Source organism: Spermophilus citellus, assembly GCF_964194105.1.
Source record: "Spermophilus citellus genome assembly, chromosome: 3".
NCBI lineage: Eukaryota > Metazoa > Chordata > Mammalia > Rodentia > Sciuridae > Spermophilus > Spermophilus citellus.
In genome coordinates, this window is record NC_138184.1 from 78,639,328 (window position 1) to 78,655,689 (window position 16,362).

The following is a 16,362-nucleotide window of genomic DNA, read 5'->3' on the forward strand; positions in this document are numbered from 1 at the left end:
CAAGGGCAGGAACTGTAGGCAGGCCCCTTGGCATTCATAAGCGGTGAGGGCTTTGGAGTGCTCAGCAGCCCGTGGACAAAGACTTCAAAAGGGTCATCATTCTCCCTCTGTGTGCCCTCCAGAGAACCCCCTGCAGTGACAGCTGGCCTCCCTGCCCTTCCCACGGCAGAGCTGGCCCGCCTCCTTTGAGAGCTCTGTTGCGTTTCTCTCTCCAGATTCTCAGTCACATACAACATTGTCCCAAGCAGCTAAATCTCAGGCACCCATGCCCAGATCCTGCCCAGCAGGGCACCGGGACCCTGGCAAGCCCCTCTCCTAGGCTGGCTCAGTGGGGGCAGTGCCTGGAGCATTCAAACGCTAAGCAAAAAAAGTTGCCTTTTTTTTTAAAAGATATTTTTAGTTGTCGATGACCTTTACTGTGGTGCTAAGGATCAAACCCAGGGCCTCACATGTGCTAGGCAAGCGCTCTGCCACTGAGCCACCACCCCAGTCCCCAAAAGCTGCCTTTCCAGTCTGATTCCACCCACCTGGGTCCCCCACCCTCAAGAGTCTTGCTCCTCCCTCATCTGTGGTTGTGGGCAGGGGTTGCCTAGGGACCCCCCAACAATCCCTGGGAGGCCTCCGTGCTGGCACTGGACATGACGTCAGAGAGGCTCCTGGTTCTCCTGAGCCTTCTTGAGCAGCCCAACCCCCCAAGCCTGGGGCTTTCCAAGACCAGTGGCCTACCACATGCAGGGTGGGGTCTGCTGACAGCAAGGACCACTCAGACAAAAGACCAGGGAGGACAAGGACACGGGCGGGGAGGGTACAGGTAGGCTTTATTAGCAGTCAGTCCCCACACGACCAGCAGGCCACACACTGTACCCACCTGGACCTGAGGCGGCTCCGTGACCCAGCCCTGCAGTTCTCCCCAGCCAGGGACCCCAGGGCCTGACCACTGCTGCTAAGGCACCCACCTGCTCCTCCTGGGCCCTGACCCTGAGGAGAGCCTGTCCCTCCTGAGTCTCCATGCCCAGGTGCAGGGTCCACAGGACGGCACTGGGGAGCCACTGTGTCATTTAGCCCTCCCAGAGGTCCTGCCTGCAGGAGGCCATGGCCACTCAGGGTTAGAAAATGAGGCACAGTCGGTCAGAAGGGGCATCAGGACCCAGGATCCACGCTGATGATGGATGTGTCCTCACGGCGGCTGGCCTGTCCTCTCCCTGAGATTTACTTTGATCTGTGGAGCAGGGAGCCGGGGAGCCTGCAGAGGCAGGTGCCCGCCCACGGTCTGCCTGGAGTCAAGGTGAGGCACGTGGCGCTGCCAGCTGGGCACTGGTCCCTCAGAGGCTCAGCTCCGGTAGCTGCGGAGCAGGTGCCCAGCAATCACCAGCCTCTGGATCTCACTGGTGCCTTCGTAGATCTCAGTGATGCGGGCGTCACGGTAGTGGCGCTCAGCGGGCATCTCTGTCACGTACCCCATGCCGCCCAAGATCTGGATGGCCTAAGACAGAAAGCAGGGGCTCAGGAGGTGAAGATGGGGAGGGCCCTGCACCCAGGAGGAGGGGAGCACCTGGACGCTCACCTGGTGGCTGGTGGCTGTAGCGGCCTCTGATGCAGCCAGCTTGGCCATGGCCGCCTCCTAACCAGCGGGATGGCAGTCAGCAACCTCCCCTGAAGGGGAGCCCCCCACTCCACAGCCCCGCAGCAGGGGTGGACCTGTGGGAGACCCTTTGCACAATACCCCACAGGCCCACCCCTCTGACCACAGGGGGCCAAGGAACAGAGACCCACCCGACACCTCCCTCAGAGGGTGCCCTGTGTCCCCACCCCACACGCACCTTGGTGAAGGGCTTCTTATTATCCTTCAACATGGCAGCGCGCCAGGTCAGCAGCCGGGCACTCTCCAGGGCCAGGGCCATGTCTGCCAGCTTGAACTGCAACGACCCAGCCCCCTCCATCAGCAAGTACACCTCTTCCCTCCAAGGACAGGGACGAGGGGGAGGAAGACGCAGGACCGGAAAGAGGCCCCTGGCTCCAGACCCAGCTGCGAAAGACGCCGCCCTGGCCCCATACCTATACCTGGATGCCCTGGAGCTTGGTGAGGGGCGCCCCGAAGGCCTGGCGGTTCTCAGCATAGTTCACAGCGCAGTCGAGCGCGGCCTGGGCAATGCCCAGGGCCTGGGAGGCAATTCCGATGCGGCCCATGTCCAGGGTTTGCTGTGGGGACCGCCTGCCTGTCAGTGGCTGCATGGCGGGGCCCAGGGCCTGGCCCCAGGGCACTGCCCACTGCCAGGCTCACCATGGCTATCTTGAAGCCCATCCCTGGCTCCCCCAACAGGTTCTCCTTGGGGATGCGACAGTCCTCAAAGATGAGGTTGGCCGTGGACGAGGCCCGGATGCCCAGCTTGTCCTCCTTCTTCCCCAGCGTGAGTCCAGGAGTTGGCATGGGAACCAGGAAGGCACTGATGCCCTGGAAGGCCCCAAGAGGCTTTGTGAGGCTGCCAGGCTGGACGCACCAAGACAGCCAACACAGCCAGGGGCTCCCACCCCCTCTGCTGGCCTGGTGGGAGGAGGTGCAGGTTCCAGGGGGAGGGAAGGCCCCACCAGAGCAGGCACAGGCCAGGAGGGTCTCAACCGAAAGGACAACAACCCAGGGCCCTGCCAGCCTGGCCCACCTTGTTCTTCAGCGATCTGTCTGTGCTGGCAAAGACCACGGTGGCTGTGGCCTCCCAGGAATTGGTGATCCAGGCTTTGGTGCCATTCAGAACCCACGAGTCGCCCTCTGCCCGGGCTGTGGTGGAGGCGGCTCCGGCATCGCTGCCGTTCCCTGCACCACACACAGACTCAGGCCCAGCCTCCAAGCGGGAAGGACCCCAAGTCAAGTCCTCCCTGCAAACCAGGGGCAGCAGCATTCCCTCCCCTGGCAAACGGTCTCCGCTGCCCACAGGGCCTTCCCTCTGGCCGTGGGACAGGGAGCAGCACCTGGTCCAGCAGCACAGGCTCTGTCCCTGCCTCTCCCAGGGGCCCCCAGCTCCCATCTGGGTGTCACCTGATTCTGAGGTGAGCCCACAGTACCTGGTTCACTGAGGGCAAAGCAGCCGATTTTGTCACCACTGGTGAAAGGTGTGACCCACTTCCGCTTCTGCTCTGCAGAGCCAAACTTCATGATGGGCCCCAAGTAGAGAGACTGGGAGGACAGCAGGCAGCGGTCAGAGGCCGCCCAGTAGCCTGCGGTCTCCAGAGGTCCACTCCACAGGACAAAGTCCAGAGGCTACTCCAGGGAGGCGAGGGTTGGGAGCCTAGGCTGGCCGCTGGCCACTGCTCCCTGGCAGGGTCCTGCCCACCCACGGGAGCCTCCCGCAACCTGCAGGTCCTGGGAGCCCAGGAGGGCCTCACATTGTTGACACTCATGATGACTCCGGTGGAGGCACAGCCGCGGCTGATCTCCTCCATGGCGATGGAGTAGGCCAGGTAGTCGAGGCCGGCACCACCGAGCTCCTCGGGCACGTCCATGGCCAGAAGTCCCAGCTCACCCATCTTCTTCACCTGGCCCAGGGCAAAGAGGAAAGAGTGAGGCCAGCCCCCAGCCCCCACTCCTCCGGCCCCGAGGCAGCGTCTGTAGACACTCGGGCCAGGTCCCCACTCACCCATGCCCGTCTCTGAGTCCAGGGAGGGGCCTCCCTGCCAGGCCTAGAAAGCTTTTAGGGGACTCCAAGGTGAGGAGCGGGGCAGCACTGTGCCCACCCGACCTTCCCTCACTCCCCGAGGTGCGCAGCGCACACCTGTACTCCTCTTCCCACCATCCGCCTTGGCACGTGCTGTCTCCCATGTCACACGTCAGTTCTTTTCTCCTTCTCGCCTTCTGTTCTTTTCTTCCTTTTTTTTTTTTTTTTTGTACCAGGGGTTGAACCCAGCAGCACTTAACCAATGAGCCACATTCCCAGCCTTTTTTTTTTTTTTAAATGTATTTTATTCAGAGACAGGGTCTCGTTGAGTTGCTTTGCACCTCGCTAAGTTGCTGAGGCTGGCCTTGAACTTGTGATCCTCCTGTCTCAGCCTCCCAAACCGCTGGTATGACAGGCGTGCACCACCGTGTCAGGCTTCTCCTCTCCTGATCTCAGCTCAAGCCCCACCCCTCTGGGCCACCACTCTGTTGCGCAGAGTCTAATCACACTCTTGCAACACCCTCACAATAGCTTTGCAGCCAGAATTTCAGATCTATCAATGTGCTCGTTCTGACTAAGACCTCTCTCTTTGATCATGAGGGGCAGGGACTTTGTTTTTCCTCACTGCTACATACCCAATGCCAGTAAAAGGAAAGAATGGATGATAAGAGTTTAGGATTTTTTTATTTGGAATAATCACAATAATAGTAATTATTAATATCAAGTGCCTATTGTATGCCAAGTTCTGTACCTAAGTGATTTATGTGTACTGCTTCATTTGAGTCTCTCAGAGGTTTGTGAAACAATGCTCATGTTAGCCTTATAGTACAACTGAAAAAACTGGGGTTCAGAGAGGTTAAGGAATCTGCTCCAGGCCACAGAGTATGTAAGTTATGGTTGGGACTGAAACCTGGGCAAGGCACAGAATCTTAACTAGCTTATCACACTGCCCAGCTCTGCCCCTGCGAACCTATGACAAATCCCTTAACCTTTCCAAGGCTGCTGTGCACCTGAGATGCGGACCACAACCAAACCTACCTAACTTCAGGGAGAAACAACCAAAACCAGGTGCCTCTGAGACGCAGGGAGCGGGAGGAAGGGGAAGTGCTTTGATGAGCCCTCTCCTACGGTCACCCTCTGGCATCCAAAGGGGACTGGTTCCAGGACGCCCTGCAGATATCAAACCCCCAGAAGCACAAGTCTCTCATATAAAATGGTGTCTTATCTCTACAACACGGAGGAAATGGGTTGACTGACAAACTGACGGGTTGATAACAGGTGTTAGGCCTTGTGTAGGCCAGGTCACACACACCCTGAGCCACATCCCCAGCTCTCTCCCAGAAACTTTCAACCATGTCTAGATGACTCTGAACCTCTACTATAATGTAAATGCTCTGTACCCAGTTGTTATATTGTATCATTTAGGGAATAATGTCAAGAAAACAGGTGGACATGTTCAGAAAGAGGTGGAGTTCTTTTTCGGAATATTTTTGATCCTAGGTTGGCTGAATCCACGGGTGCAGACTCCAGGGATACTGACACATTCTTATAACCATTTTCTTACCATTTCACTTAAAGGAATAAACTAAGAACAAGGCCTGTGGGTCTTTTCTTCTTTTTCTATAATTAATCTTAGTTCTGGATTCTGAAAGTTTTCATTCCTCTTCCCCCCCAAAACAGTACTTACTGCACAGGTTTGTTCTGAAATTGATGAGCATTTAATGTCACCAGGGGGCTGAGAGTTCTTATTTACCATGACACAAGGAGAAGGGGTACCTCTCAACCTGCTTGGATGACTTCTGTGACCATCTTTGTCCTCTAGGAAACTGCTTGCTTGATTCTTCCTTGGACTGTTCCCCTGGGAAACTCTCTTGCAAGACTCAAAACTTGGGGTGGGGTGAGGTTTCCACACCTCAGGTCTACGCTGCATAATATGAGTGGGGCATAAACTTGTCTGCACTGTGCTGACCCCAGGTGCTGATCAAGTTCTGCAGTCCCCAAGGTGGACACATGCAAGGAAGAAGATGGCCAGAGTGCAGGTGGCACAAGGGCAGCCTCCACAGATATCCACATCCTAATCCCTGGTCATTCTGTCACCACCAAACACTTGGGGGAGAGGGTATGATCCTACTCAGAAATATGCATTTGGGGAGAGCCTGAAGAGTTAACCCAGAGTCCTTTGCCACTAAACTATATCCCCAGCCTTTTTAAAAATTTTGAGACACTGTCTAAGTTGCTGAGGCTGGCCTCAAACTTGCAATCCTCCTACCTCAGCCTCCTGAGTCACTGGGATGACAAAAGTACACTACTGTGCCTGGCCAGAAATGAACATCATTTCAACAGGCAGGAATCAACTGGGGAGCAGGCAAGTTCAAAGTCAAGGATGGTTTCTGCAGTTTTTTTACTGTGTAGAGAAGGTGGAGACGGCACAGTGCTGACACAAATGTGGCTCGGGACACAGCACCTCTCTAGCCCACACTCGAGGCATCCAGCAAACCTCTTTTCAGGTGACAAAAGAGGTTTGTTATGGAATGCCTCTGCTGCTGGACCCTACATTCTAGAATCTAGAATGCACAAGGCTCTTAAGACTCACGTCCAACCCTCATAGGAACCTTGTTGAAAGGCTCTCTCTCCTGCCTCCCAGCAAGAGACTGAGGCTAAAATAGCTCATGCTGTTTAGAAGGGCTGGAGACATAGCTCAGTTGGTAGAGTGCTTGCCTTGCATGCACAAGGCCCTGGGTTCGATCCCCTGCACCAAAAAAAAAAAAAAAAAAAAAATAGAGAGAGAGAGAGAGACTGCCCTAGAACAAACAATGGCCGAATGGCTCACCCAGGACCCCACTGCATCCCAGAGACAATGACAACCAGAAGTGCTGGGCAGTTCTACTCAGTTCTCCACACCTAAAATGCCCAGGGTCCCTTCCTCACAGGTGGGCAGTGCAAGAATTTCCTCATTTTCCTTTTCCAGATGGGGGAACTGACCCAGAGAGGGCACAGGGAGCCATGGCCAGTCCAGGCCACAGGGAGCCAGCTGGAACTCTGGCTTGGCCTCTCTTCCCGTCTCCTTTCTGGCTGCCTTGACAGTCCCCCTGGGCCAGCTCGGCAGTTGGAGGAGCTCCCAGTGGCCACAGCCACAGGACTTCACCAGCATCCGCCGAGCCTCCCCTTCCCCTTCCCATCAGCGCTTTCTTTTTAAAACATCGACTCCCTTGGCCAAAGGGAGAACACTCCACCCCCCAGCCTGTATCCACCCAGCCACCCCACTTCATCAGGGAGCCCAGGTTGCCTGGCCTCTCGCCATCTGACATGGATCTCTACATCTCAGGCAGCGTGCTGCGGCCAGCCCCAGGAACATTCTAGAAAAAAAGCTGGGGATGGAAGCCATACGGCTGACAATGTGCTCTCATTAAAGGGCATCCTGAAAAAGGGACAGGAGACCAGCAGTGAGGGAAAGAGAGGGTGACAGAGAGGAGACAACATGAACGAAAAGAAGAAACCAAAACAAAAGAGCGCAGTGGGGGGACGCGGGGTCAGCAGGTGAGTGGGGTGACCACTGGCGGGCCCGGCAGCCCTGGTTTCAGCATTTCTCACAGAGAGGCCTGACCCTCAGGGCCCTCTCAAGGACAACCTCCCAGAGCGGCCACAGTGTGGCTCTTGGTCCCTTGTGTCAGAGAACCAGCAACTGGACCTGCACCCTAGAGAGAGGCTACTGCCCCCGAGGGTGCCCAGCGTGGCGGGTTCCACACTCCCCAAAGAAACCAGGGGAGGCCCTCCTCCAGCAGCCACACACCACTCAGCCTCCAGCACCTGCTGCCTCGAGTTTGGGAGTGTTTAAAGGACACTTCGCCCTCGACCTTCCTGTTTGGGCACATCTTTGCCAGAAGCCAAACAACACTACCCGATCTTGGACTTTGAATCTCCAGGACTGTGAGCTAAACAAAACTCTTTTCTTTATAAAGTGAAAAGAAGAAGAAGAAAAAAAGGAAAAAAAAGAAAGGAAGGAAGGAAGGAAGGACGGACGGACAGACAGACTTCTATCAAAACAACGCTTCAAGGCACTTCTCATCTAAACTGGCATTTTAAAAATACTGCATTTATTCTAGGCACACCTTATTCACTAAACTAATTACCTTTTTTTTGGATGTGGGGGTACCAAGGATTGAACTCAGGGGCACTCGACCCCTGAGCCCCATTCCCAGCCCTATTTTGTATTTTATTTAGAGACAGGGTCTCACTGAGTTGCTTAGGGCCTCACTGTTGCTGAGGCTGGCTTTGGACTAGCCATCTCCTGTGTCAGCCTCCCGAGCTGCTGGGATGATAGGATGTGCGACCGTGCCCGGCAAAAACTAATTTCCTTTAAAAAATAACATATCCTACCTTGCTGAGGAGTTGCCACTAATTCAAGATAAAACCCAGGGGCTGGGATGCAGCTTGCTGGTGGAGCTCTCGCCTAGCAGTCCAGAGGCCTGGGTTCCACCCCCAGCCCCTCCTCCAGATGCTGCTCTGTGTGTGGATTACAGGCCGAGACGATGAGGAGGCCAGGAGCTGGCGCTTATCCAACAGGTGCCCAATTTGGCTTAATTCAACAAAACCCTATAGGCATCTATTGACTGCTGAGCACTTACTACCAACAAGGTGTCACAGTGACAGAGGACAAGAGTAAGAACAAGTGCCTGACTCTGCCCTCGGGAAGCTGTCTGAAATAACTGATGTGGGACACACAGCACAGAAGGATCGGGTAACTATGGTTGACGACAACAATAATTAAATATCTCAAAACAGCCACTAGAGTGGACCTTGAGTGTTCCCAACACAAAGAAATAACAAATGTCTGAGGGGGACAGATGGGGCAATTATCCTGATGTGATCATGGTACATTGCATATATGCATAGAAATGTTACATTGTGTCCCACAACTATGTACAATTACTATGTGTCAATTAAAAATAAGAATATATTCTGGGGCTGGGGATGTGGCTCAAGCGGTGGCACACTCGCCTGGCATGCGTGCAGCCCGGGTTCGATCCTCAGTACCACATACAAACAGGGATGCTGTGTCCGCCAAAAAATAAAAAATAAATATTAAAAATAAATTCTCTTTCTCTCTCTCTCCTCTCTCTTAAAAAAAAAAAAAAAAAAAAGAATATATTCTTTAAAAGACCTATGCAGGGGGCTGGGGATGTGGCTCAAGCGGTAGCGCGCTCGCCTGGCATGCGTGCGGCCCGGGTTCGACCCTCAGCACCACATACCAACAAAGATGTTGTGTCCGCCGAGAACTAAAAAATAATAAATATTTAAAAATTCTCTCTCTCTCTCTCCTCTCAAAAAAAAAAAAAAAAAGACCTATGCAGGGCTGGGGTTGTAGCTCAGTAGTACAGCGCTTGCCTCACATGCATGAGGCCCTGGGTTCGATTCTCAGCACCATGTAAAAATAAATAAATAAAGATATTGTGTCTATCTACAAAAAAAAAAAAAGATATATGCAAGCTGGGCATGGTGACACATGCCTGTAATCCAGCAACTTTGGGAGGCTGAGGCAGGAGGATTACGACTATGGCCAGCCTCAGCAACTTAGTGAGACTCTGTCTCAAAATACAAAATAAAAATGGCTAGGGATTCACCTCAATGGTAAAGACTGATGCATTCAATTGATCCCTGGGACTTAAAAAACAAAAAAATAGTGTAATGTGATGAACCCAGAGGATTATGAATTTCAAATGAAATGCCCTTGGGACAGAGAAATAAGTTCTGGTTGGAAGAAATGAGAGAAGGTGGCAGGACAACATTTCCAGGTGGAATTAATGGACAGGAGGGAGAAGAAAAATGGAGTGTGATCTAGAAGTTTCTATGTGGCTTTACCATTATATGAGACAAAGCAAGAGAAGGGAAAGCAGGTTTTGCTTTATTCAATCATAATTCACCAAGTGAACGAGAGGAAAGTGGCTTCAGTTTTATACATATAGATACATATTCAAGGTTAAGAAGTCCAAAATTTGTTGGGGATACCATTCTGTTTCCTAATCCCCTTTATATCAAAATGGCCTTATGAATTCATAATTGTTTCTTTCACTTGTTGGTTTGCACATAAAAAGACTAAAGATCAACTAAGGTTACAAAACTAGCCACACTGATCACCAATTGGCACTAGCCTTTCTCCTTATTCTTGGACTAACCTCCTCGCAATTCCTTTCCCCTTGACCCTTCCCTCATAAGTCTCCTTTTCTGGGGGAACAAAAATTCTTTAGGGAAAAATACCAGAAATCACTAAGGAAATTGTAGGCAGGGGGTGGTTCCAAAGCTGGCTCCTCACCTACCAACGGTGCCACTATTGAGTAAGAAACTTACCCTCTAGCTCCAGTTTCCTTATCTCAAAACTGGAGATAATTAAGTGCTTACTTATCCTATAGTCTTAAAGATTAAATAAGTTAATATACGGATATACACCTGGAATATACAAGCCTCCAAATCTTGGCTACCGATGTTATTACTATTATGATTGTGGGTTTTTGTATGATTGTGGGTTTTTGTATGATTTTTTGGTTTTTATGTGTCTGTGATGCTGGGGATGGAACCCGGGGCCTTGCATAAGCTAGGCAAGCGCTCTACCACTGAGCCACACTACCAGCTGCTTCTATTATGATTTTGAGACATTCATGTGTAATACAGAATTCTGCAGATATGCCATATGATTTGTGTGTGTCTAGTTGTTTGAGTCTTCTGCCTGCCTTATCCTGAATTACCTTCTATTACTGGGCGCTTGGCACCATACACAGTAACAGGGATAAAAGCAAAAAGTGTTAGGCCGTAGATGAGCGAAGCAAACATTGAGGAATAACCCATGCATCCATCAGCCACCAAACAAGCGCCTTGCTCATGTGGTACACTGGCCAGATCAGAAGGCCTGGCACTCCTCCTCCCTAGCTCTACAACCAGAGAGAATGCACATATCACCTGCAAACAGAGGCAAAGGAGAGCAAAGAGGTCACAGATATGCAAACACCTTGTACATAATAAAACCAAACAGGGATGCTATCACCCACTCAGCTACCCTCATGCCCTGAGGAAATCCTTCCCGAGTCCCCTCCCACATGCCAGAAGGAAGAGAGACTGTGTCCCTTATCTCCTCCACGCCCCATTACTGCCACAATTTGGAAGGATGAATTTGCAATGTCCCCATCCCCACAGAGCAAGCATGAGAGCACAAAGCCAGAAAACTAGTTAAGAATAGGCTGGTAAAAGGTTTTGCTTCTCTCACCAGTTGTTTTGCACAGAGCAAATATCTATGTTTGTGATACTGGTAATAATTTGAGAGAGCACAATATAGGAAAAATAAACCAGGCCATCTGTCACTTGGCAGGAAGATTCCAACACACAGCTGGGCCTTGAAGGCCTAAATTGCTGCTGTTGCACCAGGCCCGTCTGTATCTCCCCTTTCTCTCCTCACCAAGAATCTGCCTTTTTGCACATCTCCACAAAGGCACTAAAAGTCGAGGTCACTGAGAGCATGTGTGTGGTAAGTATGGCAGGGCAGGGACCAGGCAGTCTAGATGGCACTATTCCCAACTAGCATGGGGCTTCCCTGCCTGCCAGCTGGGCCTCTGGGACAACCACACGGATGGTGAAGGAAGGGTTTTGGAGCCAGCCAGACTTGGGTTGTGAAGCCTAGCTCCAAACACCAGCAAACCTTGAAAGGAAAGTCACTTCCCTTCTCTAGGCTTCAATTTTCTCAACGGTAATGTGTAGGAGGTCATCCTCGCATATGAACTGAGTTACCTCCCTGGCTGGGTCAGAGGCACTTAGCTATGTCAGAGCTATTCCCCACCCTTTCCCAGGTCCGAGGGCTTGTGCAGAGGTGTGCCTGGCCACTGCCCTGAAGACCCAATTGTTGCCCCTGACCTTGGGATGCTGCCCCCCTTAACCTTCATTGGATGGGATTTTCCCTTGAATTTTTTGTTCCCCAATAAAAGTCCACTCCCTGGCGTGTTCTCTCTCTCACTAGTCTCTTCTGTAAACCTCGCCACCGCATTAGGTGGCTAGAGGTGGGAGCTAGGAGAAGCCGTCCTGGAGCTGGTATTAAAGGTAATGAGAGTCTTGTCTCTTTAATTTAAAACTCCATAGCAATTACTTATGAACCAAACCTTCTTTCATGAAGCCAGCGCTGGTTGCAAGGCAGAGTAATGAAAATAACAACTATCATATTAATAACTACCATTGTTCAAGTACCAGGTACCAGGCATCCGTGAAACATGATCTCACTTCATCTTGGCAATCATTCCAGAAAGCAACATGGAGACTAGATTAAGTAGGGATTTCTTCAGGATTAAAGGAGTTGACATGTCTAATACCTACAAAATGTCCAGCTGATTTTGGTACCTAGAATGCCACTTGTGTATTCAGCTTGGAGCTCCTTGGGTCTTCCCACCGTCCGGGCACAGTGCCCAATATAATGACCACATTCATTAAGCTGGAAGAGCAGCTCCAGCACCTGCAGGACATGTACATGGGGACCACAACTCTGAAATTACTCTGACTGAAAAACAGGCAAGAAACATTTGTTTGGGGTTTTTTTTGCGGGAGGGTGGTCCTAGGGATTGAACCCAGGGGTGCTTTACCACTGAGCCACATTCCCAGCCCTTTATATTTTTATGTTGAGACAAGGTCTCACTAAGTTGCTTAGGGTCTCACTAAATGGCTGAGGCTGGCCTTAAATTTGTGATCCCACTATCTCAGCCTCCGCAGGTTGCTGGGATTACAGGCATGTGATTAGCGCCCAACACTTGTACTTTCACAAATCACTGATTCAACAAGTACCTATTAAGTGTTTATACCATTTTCCTGCCATCTTGCTAGGTCAAGGGATGCACTGGTAACAGCTTAAACATTTCATTGCATATGGACTGAGCATAAATAGAACATGGGAAGGCACTTATTGGTGGGGTTCTCAAGGCTTGAGAGAAGTGAGACCTGGGACAAAGACCTAACTCTGCAGCTGATTAGTTCCATGACCTTGGGTACATTATCTAACCTGCTCATAAACTTGAGCCTCATTCAGCTCTACGATGGGGATATAATAATAACACCGTTGCCCCATAGGACCCTTGTGAGGAAGGCACATGGCCACCATCCTGTGAGCATTAAAGCATACTGACCACCTGGTATTGATTAGTATTGTTCTGGAAGTGGAATCTTAGCTAAAGGCCTCATGGGTGAACTCAGAGCATTTCTGGGGTCCCATGCCTTCCTTTGAGGTTCCCTGACTCTTAGAGCCTCTGGCTGTCACTGTCACCTCTCCCCCATTGTAACCAGTCATCTGAGAGCAGATGGCCAAAATGGGCTGCTGTGGTTGGTGCGCTCACCTGAGCAGCCGGAAAAAGGTGTTCCTTGTCCACCTGGGCTGCAATGGGAAACAGCTCCTTCTCAGCAAAGTCCCGGCACGTCTGCCGCAACATCTGGTGTGTCTCAGGCAGTTCCACAGACTGGTAGATAGTGTGCAACCTCCGCCAGACCCGAGCATGGAGAGCTGCCAGCAGGAATAGCAGGAGTCAGTAGAAAGAGAATGAAAGAGATCTTGAATAATAATAATAGCAATAATAATTGTTAATAACAATAATCATGATCCACTCACTAAGAGCTTCTCCATCAGGGAAAATTTTAATCCCCGAGGAACATCTGGCAATGTCTGGATATATTTTGGGTTGTTACAACTAAAGGAGAAATGCTATTGGTATCCAGTGGGCAGAGGCCAGAGTTCCTACCATGCACATGACAACCCCCACAAGAAAGAATTATGGAGCTAGGGAGGGGGACACATGCCTGTAATTCCAGCTAATTAGGAGGCTGAGGCAGGAGGATCACAAGCTCAAGACCAGTCTAGGCAACTTAGCAAGACTCTGTCTCAAGACAAAAAAATAAAAAGGCTAGAGATGTACCTTTGTTTAGAACACTTGCCTAGTATGTGCCAGCCTCAAGTTCAATCCCAGTACAGAAAAAAAGAAGAAAGAAAGAAAAGAAAAGAAAAGAAACAAACAAACAATCATGCTTGTGTGGTGACAGAGCTCTTATAGTCCCGGTTACTCAGGAGGCTGAGGCAGGAGGATCACTGGGGCCCAAGAACTTGAGGCTAGCCTGGACAACATAGCAAGAATCCTCTCTAAAGAAATACATAAATAAAAATGTCAGCCCAAATGCAATAGTATTACTTTGGAAAAACCCCAAGCTAACTAAATACTTTCCAGACACTTCCATTTTATTCAATGCTCAATATGACACCAAATATAATAAGACTATAACTCCATGACTTTAGAAGAGGGTTTAAACACTCAGTTCCTTTCTTTCTTTGTTTTTTGTTGTTGTTGTTGTTTTTCCCTGGAACTGGGGATTGAACCCAGGAGCATTCTACCACTGAGCTATATCGCCTACACTTTTTGAGATGGGATCTAGCTAAGTAGCTGAGGCTCTAGCCTTGAAGTAGTGATCCTTCCTGCCTCAGCCTCCAGAGTTGCTAGGATTACAGACATGAGCCACTATACCAAGCCTGAGCCTCAGTTTCTATAAAATGTGGGCACAATAACCCTCAGCTCCTGCAAGAGGGAGGATTAAAGAAACACTAACAGTTGCACTTTGCATAGTTCTCCATCAAGGGGTCTCCTTATTGTTATTAGGGAGAGATCTACTAGATCTGTGGATCAGTTCAAATCTGATTCAGCCAAATGTGTGTCACTGCTGCTACACCTGGAGACAAATGATATGATGGGAAAGGTACTATATTAAATAATCAACAATTAACATTATATAGGAACGCCTGCTATGTGCCAGGCACTGTACTAAGTAATTTATAAACCCTGTGATTTAATTCTTCCAACAATTCTGAGAATAGTAGTAATACACTGTGGCCATTTCATACTTAGGCCAACTGAGGCTGCAAGGAACTAAGTGTTTTGTCCAAGGTCACTGATGAAGTAGTTCTCAGGCCTGGCAAGAGAGGAAGGGTGGACCTGGGACTCTGCAGGAGTGTAGGCGCAAGCTGTGCGAAATGGGTTGAAAGTAGGGGCTTCCAGGGGTTGGGGGTTGGACGGCAGCAGGGGAAGGGTCAGGCCAGGCGGGCGCCAGGGTCAGCTGAACTGGGGCGAAGGTCGCGGGCCTTCTGGAGCGGGTGTGGCCAGCCCGTCCCCCCGCTGCTGGGCAGGACACGCTGACTGGACCTACGCCGGCTCGGCGGGCCTGGGCCACGCAGCCCAGGCACACTCACCTCCGCTGAGGGGGCCGCAGGCCCGGGCGAGCAGCGCGGCGGCCATGGACGCGCACAGAAGCGGGCGAATCTCTCCCACCTCCGGCAGTGAGCGCGCGGGTTCCGGACTGCGGGGGGCGGGGCCGCCGCCGCCTAGGCATACGCCCCTCGGATGGCAGGGGAGGGGCCGAGACGCCCGGAGATTGGACGATAATTTCCTGCGCAGGCTAAGTGTTCTGAGTCTGTCAGCTTGCTGTCCCTTTGGCCGTTGATAACAGGACAGAACCAAGGATGCATCTCTCAAAAAGGCCGCAGTAGTCTTTTAAGCATACTAGGAAAGCAACCCTCCAAAGCGGGGTGCAGAGGCGGCCCGGGTAGTTTCAGCTAGTGGGGTGGGGTGGAGGGGGATTGCTTAAGCCCAGGAGTTAGGGGCCAACCTAGGCAACGTCGGAGATCCCACCTCCAAACAGACAAAATGAGAGCAGCCATCCGCTGAAAACCCCATATATATAATACCTTTATTTTATTTATTTTTACGTGATGCTGAGGATCCAACCCAGGGTCTCAAACGTGCTAGGCGAGCACTCTACCGCTGAGCCACAGCCACAGCCCCTGAAAACCCTTTTCAAAGGACCCATCTCTCCTAAAATCCAGTCCCATGCCCTAACGCGCTAAGCCCTAACCCTACCCACTCACCTCTGAGGCGCAGCCCCACAGTTCCCTGGCAGTCTTTGCTTCAGCCACAGAAGGCAGGTAGGCAGCTTTTCTCTTAAGACTCCAGTTTGTTCTTTCGTTGGGCTTTTGCAATCACTGTCCCCCTGCCTTTCACCCAAGCTGCCCTGTCCACAGCAGGCCAGTTTTTCTCCCGAGCATACTCTCCATCTATCCGTTTATTCTTGATGCTTTACATCTGAAATTATCTTTTCATCTCCTCCACTAGTTCCTTGGGCAAGAGGAGCAAAGGTTTGTCTTTCTCTGGTGGTTGGTATTTAGGCCCATGAAAGGTGGTGGATACGCAGGGAGAGTTCTTTCCCCCAGAGGTGGTGAAAGTGGGGTGTAACTTCTCTGTTCCACTGTCCCATCTCCCACCTGGGGGGCAGAGGTATGAATCTGATCCCTAGGATCCTTATCAGAACACCTACACGCTGCTCCAGAAACAATAAAGGTGTCACTTGTCCAAGACCAACTGCCCTTGGCACAGTGTCAACCTGACTTTCACAGCCTCCCTGGAGGAAACCACACATACCCCCAGCTGCCTTTCTTCCCATAACTCAGCCAGGAATCTGACCCCTGCACTGACCCAACATGCCAAAAACCCTGTGCTCCACTTCCTAGAGAATAATCAAGCAAAGTCCTTAGTATTTAACATTTTATTTTTAAAAAATGAATTTAAAAAATGCAAGTCTCCCACTGGGCACTGTGGCATACACCTGTAATCCCAGTGATTCTGGAGGCTGAAGCAGAAGGAAGATCACAAGTTCAAAGCCA

At 51.1% G+C, this 16,362-nt stretch overlaps 1 protein-coding gene across 2 annotated transcripts; it reads right to left on the reverse strand.

The window, feature by feature from the left end:
• Positions 1-799: 799 nt before the first annotated feature.
• On the reverse strand, positions 800-15,050 carry ACADS (acyl-CoA dehydrogenase short chain). 2 transcript variants are annotated; one of them, XM_081288056.1, is made up of 10 exons: positions 14,896-15,050; positions 13,004-13,167; positions 3,379-3,528; positions 3,058-3,169; positions 2,658-2,809; positions 2,282-2,452; positions 2,062-2,199; positions 1,821-1,916; positions 1,565-1,621; positions 800-1,483 (listed from the first exon to the last, which is right to left on the reverse strand). In XM_081288056.1, the coding sequence occupies exons 1-10, from the start codon at positions 14,939-14,941 to the stop codon at positions 1,331-1,333; spliced, it is 1,239 nt and encodes a 412-aa protein (XP_081144182.1). In that variant the 5' UTR covers positions 14,942-15,050; the 3' UTR covers positions 800-1,330. The 2 variants fall into 2 exon arrangements, with proteins under 2 accessions (XP_081144182.1, XP_081144183.1); XM_081288057.1 differs by lacking the exon at positions 1,565-1,621.
• Positions 15,051-16,362: the final 1,312 nt, after the last annotated feature.

What these genes read in the sequence shown, in the direction of transcription:
- ACADS (XM_081288056.1), bottom strand. Translation starts at nt 14,941, where the DNA reads ATGGCCGCCGCGCTGCTCGCCCGGGCCTGCGGCCCCCTCAGCGGAG. An exon ending in TGGGCTTCAAGATAGCCATG is followed by an intron (nt 2,200 to 2,281) that starts GTGAGCCTGGCA and finishes CGGTCCCCACAG; the next exon opens with CAAACCCTGGACATGGGCCG. An exon ending in ATAAGAAGCCCTTCACCAAG is followed by an intron (nt 1,622 to 1,820) that starts GTGCGTGTGGGG and finishes CCCGCTGGTTAG; the next exon opens with GAGGCGGCCATGGCCAAGCT.